The sequence below is a fragment of the Simochromis diagramma genome, unplaced genomic scaffold (assembly GCF_900408965.1).
Source record: "Simochromis diagramma unplaced genomic scaffold, fSimDia1.1 OVJJ01000308.1, whole genome shotgun sequence".
Lineage (NCBI taxonomy): Eukaryota > Metazoa > Chordata > Actinopteri > Cichliformes > Cichlidae > Simochromis > Simochromis diagramma.
In genome coordinates, this window is record NW_024386785.1 from 3,034,555 (window position 1) to 3,053,242 (window position 18,688).

At 42.0% G+C, this 18,688-nt stretch overlaps 2 protein-coding genes across 6 annotated transcripts in view; both read left to right on the forward strand.

The window, feature by feature from the left end:
- The window catches only part of LOC120728121 (neural cell adhesion molecule L1.1-like), a 589,469-nt gene that overhangs the window by 86,657 nt on the left and 484,124 nt on the right, over positions 1-18,688 (forward strand). The window lies entirely within an intron of this gene.
- Positions 4,453-15,150, forward strand: LOC120728128 (PHD finger protein 20-like protein 1). 5 transcript variants are annotated; one of them, XM_040022883.1, is made up of 12 exons: positions 4,484-4,524; positions 5,425-5,484; positions 5,858-6,044; positions 6,130-6,220; positions 6,312-6,437; positions 7,640-7,726; positions 7,808-7,950; positions 8,211-8,310; positions 8,737-8,932; positions 9,022-9,238; positions 10,820-11,075; positions 11,658-15,150. In XM_040022883.1, exons 4-12 carry the CDS (start codon positions 6,211-6,213, stop codon positions 11,792-11,794), a joined length of 1,272 nt encoding a protein of 423 aa, XP_039878817.1. In that variant the 5' UTR covers positions 4,484-4,524; positions 5,425-5,484; positions 5,858-6,044; positions 6,130-6,210; the 3' UTR covers positions 11,795-15,150. The 5 variants fall into 5 exon arrangements, with proteins under 5 accessions (XP_039878820.1, XP_039878817.1, XP_039878821.1 ...); XM_040022887.1 differs by having other exon boundaries at positions 6,315-6,437; XM_040022886.1 differs by having other exon boundaries at positions 4,453-4,524; positions 5,425-6,044.

An 18,688-nucleotide genomic window follows, 5' to 3' on the forward strand; every position in this document is an offset into this window, starting at 1 on the left:
AAAAAAAATACAAAATAACCAATTAACAATAAAATAATAACAAAAAACGAAAAATCTATAAAACACTCCACCCTCTCCCCCCTCTTCTCCCCCATAAACAAAAAGAGAAAAATACATACAATGATAACTAAATATGAAAAAAAGTAACAAAACAAATACAAATAAAAACGATTTAAATAACCACAAAAAACAACACAAAAAAATAAAAACATAAAAAAACAAAAAAGAAAAAAAGAATAAATAACAAATAAAAAAACAAAAACAAAAAATATAAAATAAAAATTCAGAAAGTATTGAAATACAAATACAATATGAAAATAAAAATAAAAAAAAAAAAAAAATGATAAATTATCCCAAAAAAAAAAAAAAAGAAAAAATAAATAAAGAAAAAAATATACCCAACCAAAAAAACACAACAAAACAAATCAAAACAAAATAAAGAATAAAAAATTACATAAAAAATAAATAAAAATAATAACAAATATATACACAAAAAAAAAAAAATAAACAATTAACAAAAAAACAAAAACCTAAAATCATAAAAAAACAAACAACTAATAGAAAATAACAATAAAAAAAAATATATCAACACAAAAACCAAATATAAATAATAAATAAATGAAACATCTAAATAAAACAACAATAATAAAAAAATAAAATATACATACACCAAATAAAAAAAAAAAAATACAAAAACAAACCATAGAAAAAAAATAAAAAAAAACAAATTTAAAAAACAAAACCCAAATTTCAAACAACTATAAAAAAAATACAAAATAAACATAAAAAAATTAAATCCAAAACCCAAACAAACCTATAAATCATAAAAAAAAAAAATTAATTAAAACAAAAAATTAAAAAAATAAACTAAAATTACACAAAAAAAACAAACAAAAAAACCAAAAAATTTAAATAAAAAAAAAAAACAAAACAAAAAACAAACAAAAAACAAAAAAAAAAAATAAAATAAAAACAAACAAAACCAAAAAAAAAACAAAACAAAAAACAAAAAACAAAAAAAAACAACACACAACAAAAAAAAAACCCACATAAAAAAAAAATTTCTTAATAACAAATAAATAAAAAACAAAAAAATTAAATAAAAATAAATAAAAAATAAAAATAAAATCTAAAAAAAAAAAATAAAATAATAAAAAAAAAAAAAAAAATACAAACACCTATTAAAATACCGGACACACTAAACTCAAAAAAAAACATCTAACAAAACAAATGAAAAAATAAATCTAAAAACAAATAAAAAAATAAAACCTGCGGGCGAAGGAGCGAGTCAGCCTGAGGCAGGCAGGGCCTGAATCCAAGCGATCACAGCGGTACAGAACACGTTAGCGTACCCAGATGTTTCTTTTAAATGTTTTTTAAACATCAAATCAGTGTCATGGCGGATGCTGATACTGAATAAGATTTTATTTTTCAAGATGCATGAACTGAAATAATAGATTTAATTTTGCCTGCATATAAATCCTAGATACTCTGCATTTGAAGTAAATGTGAAATACAGACCTGTACTACAACTTGGTTCATCGTATCCACATATATTTCTGTATCATTTACCCCACCATCAGTCAGGACGTGGACGACGATGAGGCTGTCATTTTAAATACATTTGAGGAGGTTAGGCTCATAATACAGACTGACAGTGAAGCAGCGTGTGTGGACGAGCGCAGCAGAAACTGGGTGTGTGGTTTTAGGGGCTGCCACGTTAGTCGAATGTCACGATTATGCGACTATCAAAAAATTTCGATGACAATTATATAGTCGACGCATCGTTTGAAGCTTTGTAGATCCGGAAAGACGCTACGGAAATAATATTAGGATATTCTGATGTTATAACGGACTGAACAGAGGTGGCAGCACTGCATGTACAAAAGATGCCAGCTGCCATTAAACCCCGAAAGAAGAAGAAGCTGTCTCCAGTTCGTAGCTGTTGTCCAAATTTACGGGCTGCATTCGTGGAGGCAGCGTTTGATAGTTACGTGTTACAGCGACGCGCGAAGGCTTTCCAAATTTGATTTCTCCAAATGCGTTCCTCTTTTCCCGACTTTGAAGGATGAGTCGGATGTATCCTTCATGGCTCAAATGATCCAGAATCATAGCGCGACCCAGCCACTTCCTGTTTCCAACAATGGCAGCAGCTCTTAGTTTTAATATTACTCTTTCGGGTCACAAAATAAACTTTTAACACATTTTCTAGGCGAGAATGTAGCTGTGGCAACTTCAAATGTCTGCTCGGTTTATCAGACATCACAAATTTGTAAAGTGCCCGGACGTTTTCGGAGACGTCTGCTCCACCCACCCGCTCGTAGCTGGAGGGTTCAAGGCTCACTAGAGCCGGCGGTAAAACACCAGACTCCCTTCACTACCTGTATATTTAGAGATGGCAAGGAGGCAGACGGCTGAGTTTATTAAACTCCACCAACAATCTGCAAATTCATACAATTTAATAAACATCATCTTGTCTTTAGTTTGCACATACCTTAACACACTTAAAGCTGTAAGCTAATGATAGTTAATAAGCGGCAGATGCTGCTGTGCCAATAAGCTGAAGTTTTACACCCAATGGTGAATGCTCTGACTAGTCGACTATCAAAAAATCGTTTGTGGCAGCCCTAGTGTGTTTTATATGTTGGTTCAAGAAGACTAGAAAACTTATGACAAATAATTGAAGCCTGGAGAATGTTGACTGCGTAGTAAGACGTTCCTCTGCGTCTCAGACGTTTGTTTCGGCTCACCGGTTCTGGCCTGTTGAACGACTGTCGTTTCTACCCGGCCCAAAATCCTCCGCGTCAACAAGGACGGTGAGGTTCAGCTGTGACCTTTACCTCTGCTGTTTTTCTACTGTATTCTTACTGCTGGTTGATTACTGATTTGGGGGGGGAAAAAGGTCCAGTGCAGCTGTTTATCACCAGGTTGTCTGATAAATCATTAAGCACCTACCATCTGCACCCCTCACTAACTTTGGCTATTCAATGGACCCATGCATAGTGTGTTCTTCATAGTTATATCGTAATGATTCAGATTTAGCTTGCTTCTGCACCTAGAGAAGTAAGGAGGTCTTAATAATACTGGGAAAAAATGAGGTGAGAGGCCCAAAATTTCAGCCCCACCCCTCTGTGCTTCTTGTTCCAGTAACTTGACTAGTATGGAGGTAGGATGTGTGTGGGTTCATTAATTACACTAAGTTACTCTACAATATATAAGTCAGCTAATCCTGAGGGTTTCCGTGATTCAATGTATTAATGATATAAATGCAGCTTACATATTTTTTACAGTTGAAGCTGATACATGGACTGTAAAAGCGTTTCATTAAGAAAAGTCAAATAAATCCTGATTAATCTCATACTAAAAACTCTGGTTTGGAGACGAGTTGCTGCCTCAGGTGGGAGAGGTGAGGTTCTCTGGGCTTGTTTGAGGCACTTAGCGTGTAGATCGAACAGAAGGGCTGGTGCAGCTGGACCGGTCTGTTGTGAAGAGGGAGCTGAGCTTGAAGGCGAAGCTGTCAATTTACTGGTTGATCTACATTCCCTCTCTCATATGTGACCCCGAGCTGTGGGTAGTTACCAGAAAATAAGATTGTGCATTCAAGTGGCAAAAATTGGGCTCTCCCTTCAGACAGAGCTCAGAGCACAGCCGTGCTCCTTTGCATCAAAAGGTGCCGGTTGAAGTGGTTCGGTCGGCTCTGACCCAGATAAGCTCAGTGAATGGATGGGCGTCTTTTATGTCCTCCCTTCATGCTGTTTGACTCCCGCTGTCCGTCTTTGGGTTGTTTGTGCTGCGTTCCTGTTGTTACTGAAGCGAATCGGCTGTTTTTGGAACATCATTGATCTGTTTGTGTTTTCCTGTGTCAGAATCCTACACAGTGCGATTCTATGATGGCGTGGTTCGGACTGTGAAGCCCACCAAAGTCAAACCTTTCCAGGAAGTAAGAAATGCTTCTCTCTAATTGGTCCTCGTCTACTAAGGTGTTTCACCAAATCACAACGTCTTTGGATCCTAAATGTGTTTGTTTTTGTTTGTTTGTCGTTCTTAGAAGATCCAGATCTGAGAAAAGTGCTGTGGGAAGCGAGGATGTGAGGAGGGTGAGAGTGAGGGAGGAGGAAGGAGGAGGAGGAAAAGGAAGAAGAAGAGGAGGAGGAGGAGAAAAAAGGAGGAAGAGGAGGCAGATGTGAAGGTGACAACAGAAGAGACCGATGCAGCTTTGGAGAGGGAGGAGGACAGGAGAGGGAAGGCAGAACCTTCATCCCTTCAAATCCACCTGCAAGAAGAAAAACAGATGACGTAAGTAAGATGACCTCTGACCCCAAGCGCCCGCTGATTGTTAGCACACTGTATATCTGTCCAGATGTTTGGAGGCTCTGCAGCTCGTGAGCAGGAGCAAATTAAAATGGTTAACAATGGTCTGTCTCTCTTCCAGGCAGAAGCAGTGGAACTCAGAATCAGGCCAATCACAGCTGACTCCACCCCCCCAGCAGCAGCAGCACTTAAACCCTGCCCACATAGACAGAGGTACACTATCTCTGTAAACAGATATCTGCACAGGATATGGAGAATACATGAAGGGTTTCTGGTTTCACTTTGTAGTCCGGGTTCCTCATCCGGTTGTTTGAGTCATGCACGAAAAAGTAGGTCCTGTTTGCCGAAATGAAACCTGAAAACTCAGCTGCAATCTAACAACAACTTAGGCTTTTATAAGCGTTTATAAATGAGTCTGCATTAAAAAGCCACAACTGGGGGCAGGGGGCTGCAAGTCTCATCCAGAATATCAACAGAGACGACACCGGCGGCTCCTGCACCAGCAAATCCTACAGCAGCAGACTCGCTGATGGTGCCTGAAGTCGACAGAGGACTTTAGACATGCGTGTATTGGTCCAAACATGAGAACTCCACAGAACATGTGCACATTTTACATGGTTCTCTTAGCTTTAAGACGATGTCTGTGGGGACTGTCTCACTCAGGAGGACAGCAGACATAGTTCTTATTAGACCTGGGTGAGATGGACAAAACTGTGACATGTTTTTCATACCAGTCAAATCACTATTTCTGTCCAGCTTAAAGACGACCTCTACTCCAAAGTGAAGATAAAATGTTAATTTTGACTTAAATATTAATTATTTTGTGTCACACATTGAACATGACTAATGTGCTGTAGAATATTATACAGGTGTACTTTGAGTACATACTGCTAGTGTATGTGAGCATATAATAAAGTAAAATCTTAATTTTGACCGGTAAGAACGTTCAAGTCAACCCGAGGATAAAACCACGGTGAATGTGAGAAAATCCAGTTCTTAACAGATGAAACACAGTTTAACTTTGTTCGCAGGTGCTTCTCTTATTTGGATCAGTAAGTGGTTATGCTTCTGTAACCTACTTGACCTGTTTGTTTTATTTAATCTTTGTTTCAGATGTCCTGCTGGAGCGTCAGGCTCACCTTCCCACCACACACAAGTTCAGCAGAGAACCATGTAAGTCCCTCAGTCCTCCACATAAACACAAAAGGTTAGAACGTCTCGATGCATGCTCAATCATCCAGGTAAGTAAATCCCCAAAGTTTGTTTCTGTTCATCTGGTCGTAGCGTTTTCAGTGGGAGAAACGTTTCGTCTCACATCCAGGTGACCTCTTCATTCTCAGCTGACTGCAGGTTTCAACCTTATAAACAGGACAAATTGTGCTTCTGAGCAGACATTTAACGTAGCTTCCTGTCCTCTCTTCGTGCTTGGGGTTACAATACAAAGGCATATTATCAGTGTGCAGCTGCTCCCTTCTTCTTTCTAAGCATGAAAGTGCTGAGGTTTCCCACAGCAGTTAGAAACACTCGGTGTGTCCTCTCCTCTCAGTGTACAGGGTGATAAAGAACCAGCCTCCACCCATCCTCTCCATTGAGCTGGACCACAACCCCTTCAAGTGCCCTGCTCCCGGGTGCACTAAGTCATTCAGGAAGGCGAGCCTGCTGCACTACCACATCAAGTACTACCACACCGACCAGCAGCTGGAGGAGCAAAGCAGCGCGGAGGAGGCCGTGAGGTCGCTTTATGTCCCACGGGTTAGATACGGTGAGCAGGGGCGGTGAGTTTAACGCTGACTGGAGCTATTTTGGGGTTTTTTTTAGGAGGAAGCGATCTTTTCAGAGGGCGGCGACTTGGTGTCAGACAGGAGGAGTGAGAACTCGACCAGCGGAGAACATGGCATCATGGGAACAGGTACAGAGCAGAGCACAACATCAGCACATAGGAGCAGAAAACCAGGCCAACCAGCAGCGTTGGTGTCATTTCTCTCATGTGTGCCTGTTAGTAGAAGCCAAGAAGGATGGGGGGAAGGAGAAAACGGGAGGACTGGATAAGAAGGAGAGGAAGAACTTCCTGCGAATCAAACTGAAGAAGAAGAAAAAGAAGAAGAAGAAGAAGAAAAGTCAGACGGGTGAGACTCATTGTGTCTGTTGACCTTCTTAAACTGAGATTAACAGGTTTGTAAGATATTTGGAGCCTAAAATCAGAGGTCTGCTCTCATCTAACAGTTTGAAGTTCGCTGTAGAAGTGTCATATTTTACCATCCATTTTCTTTCACTTATCTAAGTCAGAGTCATGGGGGAGGTCAGGTTGTCCCAGCTTCCACAGGGCGAGAGGCAGGGTACACCCTGCATAGGCCACCAGTGTGTCGCAGGGCTGACGGAGACAAACAACTATTCACACTCACATTCACACCTGTGACCAGTTTAGCATCACCAATTAACCTAACCCCACTAACTGCATGTCTTTGGACTGTGAGGAAGACAGGACCCACCCAAACACGGGGAGATCATGCAGTCTCCATCCATTTCAGCTACACTGGCTTCCTGTTGACTTTCGGTACATTTTAAGATCCTGGTCTTGACATTTAGAGCCTTGCATGGACTGGCACCAGCTTACATCTCCGATCCACTACAGCCCTATGTCCCCAGCAGGTCCCTGAGGTCATCTGATCAGGACTATAAAACAGACTAAGATGAGAACTAAGGGTCACAGAGCTTTTAGCCACTGTGGAACTCTCTCCCTCATACATTAAGACTGTGGACTCGGTCGTTGTTTTTAAAAAACAACTCAAAACTCACCTTTTAAAACAGTTTTTGGTTAAATTTCTGCCTGTTTTATATTGTCTGTTTTACATTTTTATTATTTGTTATCTTATGTGCAGCACGTTGTGATTCTGTCTAGAAAGGTGCTACATAAATAAAATGTTATTTATTATTTATCTTCAACTCACATTTTATCTGTTATTGCACTTATTGCATCCTCAAATTTAAATAGAGTCCCATCTGACAGAAGTGTGAACCTGCACATTAGTAACACCGCAGAAAATGAACTGCAGCGTGTTTGGCTCAGATTTGCTGTTGAGGGCGTTTTGGCTGCTCACAAACACGAGTGTAACGGGAAAGTAAAAACATTTATGTTTTGTTGGAAACGCTGCAGACGAAGCTAAAGCACCTTCACGACCTGTTTGTGATTTAAAACTCCTCTTTTTCAGCTGCTTCTCATTAGTTGTTGTCATTACTGTGAGTTACTGAGCACCAGAACAAGTGTGACAGCGTCCATGCGAGCACTGAGCGTCCAATCATTTTCTTGCTTCTCTCTTCTTCTCATCAGGTTTCTGCAGCAGCGACGATGAGAGCTCAGACAGACCTCCGATCACTCTGAAGCTCTCAACTGAACATCACAACACACACATGCAAGGTGGGAAAACACACACACACACTAATATCACAAACACTGATGCGATGTAAAAATTCAAAAACCGAGTTTCTGTACTTTTAGCCGACGATGGCAGCGATTGGTCAACGCTGACAGCAGAGAGTGGAGAGGACACGCCCTCCTGGCCTGTTGGCACGGAGACGGAGGAGTGTGAGGTGGTGAGGTGTGTGTGCGAGGTGGACGAGGAGAATGACTTCATGATCCAGGTGAGACACACACAGGAATGATTTGTCTGTAGCTGCTTTTAAAATGAATCCACAGAACTGACAAACAAGTCTGAAAGGAGAGAAATGAATCATGGGAAATATTTTACATCATTCATGTCCACCAGGTTCTGTTCAATGTGAAAATTTTGTCTTTATTAGGACTTCTTTTGTCACTGAAGGCCTTTGTGTCAGGAATGCTCAGAAACACAGGATTGTTTCGTGATGCTGCTGTGACGTGTTTTCTCTGTGTGTGTCTGTAGTGCGAGTCGTGTCTGTGCTGGCAGCACGGGACCTGTATGGGTTTATACGAGGACAACGTCCCACACAACTACATCTGCTACTACTGCAGACAGACCGCAGGTAGGATTCACACTGTGAGCACTTACTGCTGTGCCGAGCCTGTGAAAGAAAGCAGGTAAAGGTGGATTATTTGATAGTTGGTGTAATATAAAACTCAAAGCTTGCATTTTATATGTTACAGCTAAGGCCACAGCAAAGGCCTGGAAAAGTTCCTCGACCCCTGGTCGAGTGGTCGTAGGATAGCTCTCTGTGTTTAGGTGAAAGTCAAAGTGTGTGTTTGTATTGTAACCTTTTCTGACTGGTTGGAGAAGGACATGTGACTTATGTGTGTTTGTACCTCAGTGAGTGTGTGAGGCTTCGACAACACGAGCTCCACAGCTCAGGCTGAAGCCGTTTTCAGAGACCTGCTGGCTCTCTGTGGGTTCCTGTGTGGTGCTCGTGCTTCTCCTCTCATCTTGTTTTCATCTGTAATCCTCATTCGTCCAGGTTGGCGGTGTGCTCAGCGTTTCCGGTCTGAGCCCGACTTGTTGAAATCCGGTCACATGTTTGGCCTGTCGTGTGTGAAGGAGAACTACTCGGAGGTCAACGCCTCCAAGATCTCACACACCAGCCACCTGCTGGCGCACACGTACGGCATCAGCCAGGTCCTCAGCGCCCTGCAACTCAAAATCAGCCTGCTGCGGTGAGTGCGATCGCTCCGGCGGCTCGGCTCATCTGTTCGAGCCCGCAGAGACGTTAGCTCGGTCTGACTGTGGCCGTCTTTCCCCGCAGCTCGCCGTCCCACCCCGACCAGCAGCTGTGGAGGTCACCGTGGAAGCAGGAGGAGAGGCACAGACTGACGTCCAGCCCGAGAGGAGAGCCGCCCGTCTGCTACGTCAGCAGCGAGCACTGCTATCAGAAGCCCGGAGCATCATGGGAAAAAGGAGAGGAGCAGGAGAAAGAGAGGCCGATGGTGACAGTGAAGCAAGAGCGCAGTGGCGAGGAGAAGGTAGAGACTCAGCAGACACTCGTGTAGCCTTTTAACTGTTCACACGTTTCCTACTCAGAAAGCCGAAACACTCGTTCACAAGCGCTCACCAACTCGCTCCACTGCCCGAGGTAACACAAAACAATTTCATTTATTTGTGCTCTTCACACTGATGGGGGGAAACGGACGACCGAATGAGTCGTACATGAGCAATAAACTCTAAGCTCGGATTTCACTCCTGCATTAAGGCTGAACATCATAAAATCAGAGCTGATTATTTTGAGCAAAGACGATGAGTCTCTTTTTCTGCCTCCTCAAAGCTCTTCTCTGCTGTGAATTTGAGTGAATCTTTAGCTGTTGGGAGGTTTAGGTGTAGTAAAAAAACAAAGCCTGGCTCACAGAGACCTTGAGCAGAAGCAGCGCCTCGCGCTCGCAGCGCTAAGCTCCTGCTGTTGCTATGAGACCAGTGAAGACCAGTTAGAAGCTCATTCTGGTGAATGTGGAACTATTTTTACCTTTTACTGAGTGTGAGGGGGGAGGAGCGGGAGCTGCAGAGGATACTCTGTGAAGATACACCAACAGAAAAGCTGCAACAGGCTTCCTCTGCACAATCACACAGCCTGAGATTTTACAAACGTAAGGTTCTTCGGGTAGATCATGAAAACCTGTCATCTGTTTGATTTCATGGGGACTTTGTCGTTTTTCAGACCAGTTTCTGATCCTGAATTGTTTTATTTCTCTTAACTGTTGGATAATTCTTGTAGAATAGAAAGAATACATCATTAGTAGCAACGAAATGGAGCTAAAAATAAACGATTGATGGAGAATCAACAAGTGAAACGAGCAGATCACAGTGAATTTATTTAAGTGGACCAGAAGACAAGATGTGAGATGTAAGAGAGATTCTTTCATCCAGAGAGGGTCACGGAAATAAAAGGGTTCGACAGGTGAGCCTGTGGCTCCTCCTGTGATTGGCTCGAGTCTGTTGCCACCGGTGTGTTTTCCCTGCAGTAGAGGCTGTGGCCGTAAACTGTCTTTGAATTTTTATCTAAATCTTAAGGAGATCACCTGTAAAAAAGAAAAATAATTATTTATTTATTACAGAATAAGCAGGCCATGACTTGTAAAACCTAAATTTCATATTAAATTGTAAAGTTACTGAAATATAAACTGGAGATGTAATCTAATAATATTCTAATTTCAGTTCGGCTATTAGATGAAAATCGATAAAAACTGAAAAATGTCCACCTGACCCTTCAGAATCAGCTGATCTCTTTGAACTTTTTAAATACAGCAGAAACTCCAGGACTCAGAATCCAAAGCCAGCTTCATTATCTGTTTAACCAACTCTGAGCATCACGGCTTGTATTGTAGCTGCAAGAGGTTTAACACTGTGATGTAACAGAAACAAGGACCTGGGGTTCTGTGGGGGGCGAGGGGGAGGCCGCATTTTCTCCAGAAAAGGGAATTTTCAAGCATCATTGGCAGAGTGTCGTTATTCAAACTACTCTCCAAGTTTGTCAAATTCACTGAAAAACGAATTAGTCTTCGTGTGTCTCTGGCTGCTGTTTGTTCAAAGCATCTGTCATTCTCTCCGTGTAGGAAATAAAACCTGAAGATGTCAACAGGAGCGCAGCTCACACCGCCGCAGACGGAGACGCCACCGCACTCACAGATGTGCACAACATAAAAACAGAGAATCACGCAGGCGGCGGCGAGCAGGCGCACACTCGGACGTGCGCAGCGCAGCCTCGCGCGGCGTCGGTGGCCGAGTGTCAGCTGAACCTGCTGGAGCACATCGAGTCCCTGCACCAGCAGATCAGCGCCAGGATGGACGTGATCGAGAGAGAGCTGGACGGTAACGCACACGTTGAATGTAAAAGACAGAGTTGCACACAACACTCCACATTAATCATCATTCAGTGTTATTAAAATAGTCACGGTGGCTTCGTCTGGTTACGAAAGCAGAGAGAAATATTTAGAGAAAGAAGCAAGTAAGTAATTATCCACCACGAGTTGGAGCCATTCTAGCTGGAGGAGAATAATTACTGAGGCGTGGGAGGAAGAAGAGAGAAGGTTCGGTTTTTTGCGTCGCTTCACTTGGAGGGGTCGTGAAGCTCATGCATCCTGATCGCCGTGTTCCTGCCTGCTGCTCCACTTTCACCGTATTGATTATTTAGAACTGACATTATTGTGAAAAAGTATCTATCGCGTCTTCATTGCATGTTTGGCCTTCATTTTAATTTAATTCGCTTCACTGCTGTACATCACGTATCTTGTGTGACTGACAGCAGCGCGTGCCTGAGCGTGATACAGCAACGCTGGGTTGGACGTGATGAGGCGTCAGAGTCGTGCTGTGCTCCTAAGTTACACCTCGGTGTTAGTTTGTGTCCACATGTGCTCGCTGCTGGTCGTAAAACTCGCTCTTCTCTGTCTTCAGTTCTAGAGTCCTGGTTGGACCACTCCGGCGAGCTCGAGCCTCCTGACCCTCTGTCCCGCCTCCCGCAGCTCAAACAGCGAATCAAACGGCTGCTGTGTGACCTGTGCACCGTGAGGCGCCTGTCGGTCTGCCGCTGACCGCCCTCCCTCTGAACTCTGATGAGACAAAGAGCGTGAAACTCTGAGTTGACTGTGGTTTGTTTCCCTGCAGTTACAGGACAGCGCCCCCCTGTGGTGGAGAAAAGGTGCTCTGCAACAAGATGGTGTTTTTTTTGTTTGTTTGTTTTTAATACAGCGCGACTGTTCCTGAAACGCCTCCAGCAGGACTTGAGAGTCCGTGTGAGCACCAGGCGAGGACGAGTTAGGTCATTGATCAGCTGTCATCCGTCTGATCGGGACGGGATGATGTTTGTCTCTGTGGAGGCTGAACGGACGCGTCGTCTGCCATCAGCTCGTTGTTTTTCTGCCAGCCAGCATCGAAGTGTAACAACGCACACAAAGGATTTGGATATCGTATATTTTCTAATTGTACTAATATTGCCAGTACTAATAATTGTTTGTTTTAAAGACTCTTGGAGGGTTTTACAGTCTGGTGAGACCAGGAGGTTCTTAAGGGTTGGTGACCACTAACTGCCAGTTGAGCTAGTGCTAGTTAGTCGCAGCAGCTCTCAGAGCTCCTCTCTCTCTCTCTCTCTCTTTTTCATCATTTTATTCACCAATGAGGAGAGGAAGAACGCTACAAGCTGACTTACAGGCCAGCTGTATTATTTTTAAATCATTGGTTCCTTTTTTTTTTAAGGTTAGGAATCAGTGCGATGTGGAGCAACAACAAAACAGCTTCAGTGTTCCTCAGGAAGGATACCCTTCAAGCAGCTTATTTTCCTACCCACACATATTTAATCTGACTAATTTACTGCAGGACATATCCCTTACTTTTATTTTGAAAGTCACTGCTTGATTGTTGTGTGGTTCCTGATGACTGATGTCATCACCGCTGGGGTGGGGCAGCACCACAGGTTAATTAATCATTGATCAATAATCATTATGCCCAGTGTGAGGCCAAACACCTTTAGTTTATTTGTCACTTCCAGCATGAAGAGACGTTTACACGTTTGTGTAAAGTCACGACTGATTATGACGACTCGTGAGCGTCTGTGGGACTCTGCAGCAGTTTCAGGTTTCAGCGTTTTTGCTCAGCATTGGATTGATTCCAAGCTTTTTTGTCTTCTGTAATAATTTAAACCCAGAATGGAGCAGCGGGCTTTGTACCACACTGTGAACAGTGAGGCATGTTTAGGCTGGTGTTATACAAATCTTGAATATGGTTCAGTTTTCATGTACGTAAAGCTCTGAACCAGTCAGCAAAGATGCAGGAGGTCATCACTGTGCAGACTGCAGCAACAACCAGGCAAAACCTACTGGGGACTCAAAGTGGTGAGCAATGGCCTCGATCTGTCCCACGGGCCATGGTTTGTTCCTGGTCTTTGACTGAAGGAATGATGTCACAGATACATGCAGCTGAAAGAACGTGTGGGCTCAGCCGTAGAGTGGACGAGGGGCTGTGGCGTCCCCGAGGGAGCTCAGAGTAGTCGCTGCACCTCCACGTCTAAAGGAGCCCGGTCATGAAAATGTTGCAGAGGCAGTCCACGCCTGGAATACCTACTTAGCCCACTGCCACCAGCAGACGGGCAGAAGGAAGATGGAAAAATCAGCCGCAGGTTAACAGATACTGAGGTTTTCCTTTCACGAGCTGTTTCAGTTGCTAATTTGAAGTTGATGCGGTCAGTTCAACCGTTTCAGACAACTAAAAATTCTGCTCCTGCATTTTTCACTCATTCAGAATCAAACAGTATATCTTTTAAAAGCACAAAAACTCGACACCAAATGGTGTGAACCACCTATAAAGAGCACAGAAACAGTAGCTCTTTGTACTAATCTGTCGTTTCTCACCTCTTTCCGTTCACCTCTGCTGAGCGCTGTTTGCACTACAAGAGTCCAACAAACGAAATGCTTCCAGACTTTCAGTGTCTTCAGTGGAAAAACAGGGTTTAAAAACACGCATGTTTAAATGGATGTAAACAGCTAACTGCAGAGCCGCTCACATTCAGTTCTGTTAGAAAGTTATTCGGGGAAATTCTGGGAATCATTTTGCAGGAGGAATTCATTCATTCGTGGTATGATTCACTGCTGGCTCGAGCTGTGAGAGGTCACCCAGATGAGGTTGTGGTGGCAGACTGTCATTAGAGTGTCAGCTTTGGCGTCCTGTTGGTGTTTCTCTGTTAAAAGCCTCATTGAGGGAACAGTTTTCTTCCCCTCCTCCTGTCCTTGTTTATCTGCTTTTCTGCATTTATTTGTTTGTTCAAATACACAGTATCTTGGGTTGTGAACAGCATGATACGTTTTTTATTCTGGACTCTACAGTGCTAGCTTTGCTTAATTCACAGTTAATAATTTATCTGCTCTGTTTGAAACTGTTTCAGCTCGTCTGCCTTTAAGGCTACTCTTTCCTAATTGGTTGCTCCTCTTAAATAGAAGATTTGGACAGCAGGTGGGTGGGGCTTATGTGCCTGAGATGACCATATTAGTAATATCCTCTTTCTGTGACATCATACAGATCCAGGGATAGAAAAAAAGCTGCCTGATATGTGGGCTCACAGCGAATTGTTCTTCATGTTAAACATGAACTTCCACTGCTGGCCCTAGAAATAAGGAAAAGCAGAGTATGTCCCCGGCTTTTTATTTTTTAACAGCTGGCTCATAATAAGTTTTATATGTATGAGTTCTGAACCAGACTGTCCTGCACAGAATCAGATGGAGAAAACTGCTGGTGCTGTTGTTGGTGCAGTCTGCCATTAAAGCAAACAGCCTACTGTTAGATTAAGAAACCCCAGCAGCTTTAAAATGTACATATGTCTGAATGAAGTTTTATATTCTTGAACAAGAAGCTAACTGTATATAGCTGTAGATTTTATTTTGATAGAATGGCTTGAAAGTGGAACTTTCCAGGAAAACAATTGTTCATTTCATGTTATTTTCAGTTTTTCCTTCAGCGTCTCGTTACACTCTGAAAAACTTACCTGGTTAACGCTGCTGTGTCTTTAATGCAACCTGTTACTTCTCTTCAGTTTTTTAAAGTTTTATTACCACGCCGGCTAAAGATGCTGTGTTACGTATCGCAGCCCGCGGGGGCGTCTGACTCAGACCACGTGAACTGTATATAAAAGATGGACACATAACATAAAGTCACCAGAACAGCGCTTCCTGAGATTGGCAAAATCAGGAAGCGTCTCATAGACATTTCATCCAATCAGACAGCTTTTCACAGCCACAGTCGCCGCCCTCTGCTGGTCATCAGAAAGCAGGTTTAAGGCGTTTGCGTCTTTCTTTCATATACAGTCCCAAGTTTTCATTTTTATATTCATACTCTTGTTTAAAGCACGAGGAAATGTGTTTTTCTGAGGAGTTGTAGCTTTGAATAAAGGTATAAAATCCCAGTCGGTGTGGTTGTATCACATTCAAGTGTCTGGATTTAAAGACCACAGTGCTCTCCAGATTGAATACGTGCCCACATGTTCATTACTCCTGTTTGTGGTTTGAGTTATTTTTAAAGATTTATTTACTATGGTCAACTTTTTAGTTCAACAAATGAGCACATCTGGATGCTTTTCAGCTATTTAAAGATATAATTTGCATTACTGAGACGACTTTTTAGGCCACATGTATCCCAGCATTGTTGAGTCACGCTGGGCGAAGGAATTATACAGATCACACAAACAGAACAGCTTGGAGAGCTTTTTTATTTTAACTGGAATTGAACGGATTAGAAAAGATTGATACTTATTGAAGAGCTGAGATTATGCTTCAAATATAATCTAAAATCCAGTCTTCAAATATGAGATGAAAATTATCCATAAAACTGGCAAATATTTATCATTTCAAATGTAATATTCATAACTGACCCCGAGATGTTTACAAGGTAACACACAGAGCGCGAGTTACTCCCTAACCCAAAGCATATTCCTGTTTGTTTCATGCAGTTTTTGTTGTCCCGCTGAGACACTGATGGGTTTTTCTTTGTGTTTAACCCTAAAATCAGAGGCTTTAATCTGAATGAGAGGTTTTCCAGGCGAAATCAAAAATGTAATAATGATAAAGAATAAAAAGGTTGGAAAATTAAACAAAAAATTTGAGTGAATGGAAAAAAAACCATTAACATACAGAAATGAAAAGATAGAAACTGTTAAATGTGTGATCGTCTCTCAAACAGCATCTACAGATTATGCTGATCCAGACTTTAGGTCACAGATTAGAGTCCTCAGCAGAGAAGAGAAACCTCATGTTTAAACCTCTGACGTCCATCATCTGCCGCTCTTCACTGTTGAAGTATGCGGTGCCGTCATGCTCTGATCTCAAGAGCAAACCAGCGTCATTGATACCCACGAGTGAAGAAGGGACATAAATGGCCTGCAATCTTCAGCAGTTAGTTTACTAGATTTGACCAGGATTTCATCAGTAAGGGACGGGATGACATTTTATGGTTCTTTCCATCCCATGATCTTCACTTAACTCGGGTTCATGTTAATAATGAGAGAAAAAATGGTGAAAATATTCAGGACAGCAACAGTTTTGAGACACCTGTCCTTTGATAGATGTGTCAGTGTGTGTGCAGTGACACAGAAAGTGTTGTGTTCAGGTCCAGTCAGCCAGATGGTCTCACTGTGCGTCCGCAGACCACCGGGACGTTTCCTGTTGGCACAGACTGTGTTACACACTACAGTCCACTGAGCAGCAACATAAAAATGGTATTTCCAGGATTTTATAGACGAGCTGGGACAGTAAGGATTGCATCATTAGTCTGATAAACAGGCCTGTAATCTCCACACAATTTCCAAAAAACCCAGGACAGCAGCCTGTAAGACAGATCAGCTGATCAGAATATAAATCCAAAAACACAGTCCTGGTGGATAAAGCTGCTCAGAGGAACTAAGGTCTTTGATCCATTTGTTTCTGCATGGTGACCAATATTTGAGCTTAATCTCATTGTGCTGGACGATTTTCAGCTGCTGCTGAAATAATTTGGACTTTAATTTGGTTTCATTTCATCTGTTTTTACAACATGCACAAAAAGAAACCATTCTTTTGTTTTTTCAGTTTGAAACTAAATGCCAGGATTTTGTTTCTCTTCTTGCCAGAAAACCGAACATCCCATCTGGCTTCCTCACTGGTTAACTCTCCATTACTCCTACATTAATGAAGAAACTACCAACTCAAAGTTGGTAGAGAGATAAAATGTAATCCTGTGTTTTGTCTCAGACTGATTATTTCCTGTTCCAACACGACTGTGCACAAAGCAAGGTCCACAAAGGCATGGATGAGTGAGTTTGGTGTGGAACAACCTGACTGGCCTGCACAGAGTCCGAGTCCTGTACTCAGGCTGACAGAACACTTTTGGGATGAATTCGAGCGGAGACTGCGAGGCAGGCAACTGCACTTGTGGAAGAATGTTCAAAAACTCTAATAAACCTGCACAAAGCCTTCTTAGAAGAGTTGAAGCTGCTATAGCTGCAAAGGGTGGTCCGACATTATATTTGACCCTATGCATTAAAATTGGGATGTCACTCAAGTTCACATATATGTGAAGGCAGACAAGCGAATACTTTTGTTAATATAGTGTGGCATAAATATATCGTAATATAACATAAAGTCATTGCAGGTGTGTTATTAAGGTTTATTAAATATTTAATTCTTTTTTAACACATTTACAGTAAGAGGAAGAACAAACCAATGTCTCTACATACAGTCATGAAACAAAGTTCACTCTTTGAGTAATAACATTTAATATATCAGGACATAATAAAAAGCATTGTGTCTATTTCAGGACTTGAAATGAGGTAAAGCCAACCTTAAACGAACAACACGTGATATATTACACTGTGTCATTGTTTACTCCTCAAGAGGTGTGTACAAAATGTAGTAGTCCCTTACTGCTCCCATAAAAGTTAAGCAGGTCAGTTGGTTTGATTAACCGATTATCAGGATTTGGGAGCACCTCTGTGATAGAGAGGTGCTGTACAAGAGCATTCAGGTGTGTGAACACGGTGCCACAATCTTTAAAGTGGTCGATGTTCCAGCAAATTCCCCTCAAGGTCAGACTATACAATGCTCAGAGAAATGTAAAAGATCCCAGGCCGCATTTAAATGTTTAAGATCAGGACAGGACCATTGAAAGACTGAATGTTAAACAAGTACAGTTTATTGAGCAGATTTGCAGAAGAAAGTCTCGTCTCTCTAAAAAGAACATGGCAGCACAGCTTAGATTTACTGCATCGTAACAAACCACAAGACTTCTGGAACAATGTCCTTCAGACAGATGAGAGCTAAATGCAGATGTTTGCCTATATAATGCACAGAACAACCCTTGGAGTAAAGCAAACACATCAGTACAAACACCTCACACCAACTGTATGCACGGAGGCTGAGGGTTGGTGATTTGGGCACCTTGCAGTTATTGACCATGAACTGTTTTCTATTCCAAAGTACTCTGGAGTCAAATGTGAGGCCACAGCTAAAGCACAGATCAAATTAAATCATGCAACATGACTCAGTGTTGGGAAGGTTACTTTTAAAATGTATTCCACTACAGATTACAGACTACATGCCCCAAAATGTATTTTGTAACGTAACGGAATACGTTACAAAACGAGAGTAACGTATTCTGAATACTTTGGATTACTTAATATATTATCATGCTTTTACAACTACATGAATGTACTATTGCTGTGTGATTTATTACTATTACTGAAGGTCCGCGGCTCCGAACCGTAGTAAAGGGACCTCTGGCTAATTTGCTAATTTAATCAAATTAAAAACTATAAATAAAGTTTCCCAGTAAAAAAAAAAAAAATTATATATATATATATATATATATATATATCAGAAACAAAGCTTCTGGTGCTCGTGGAAAATTTTGACACCTGTTGAGAATATGGCGGCTGATCTCGTGACCTGTTGTTTACGCTGACGTAGCTCCGC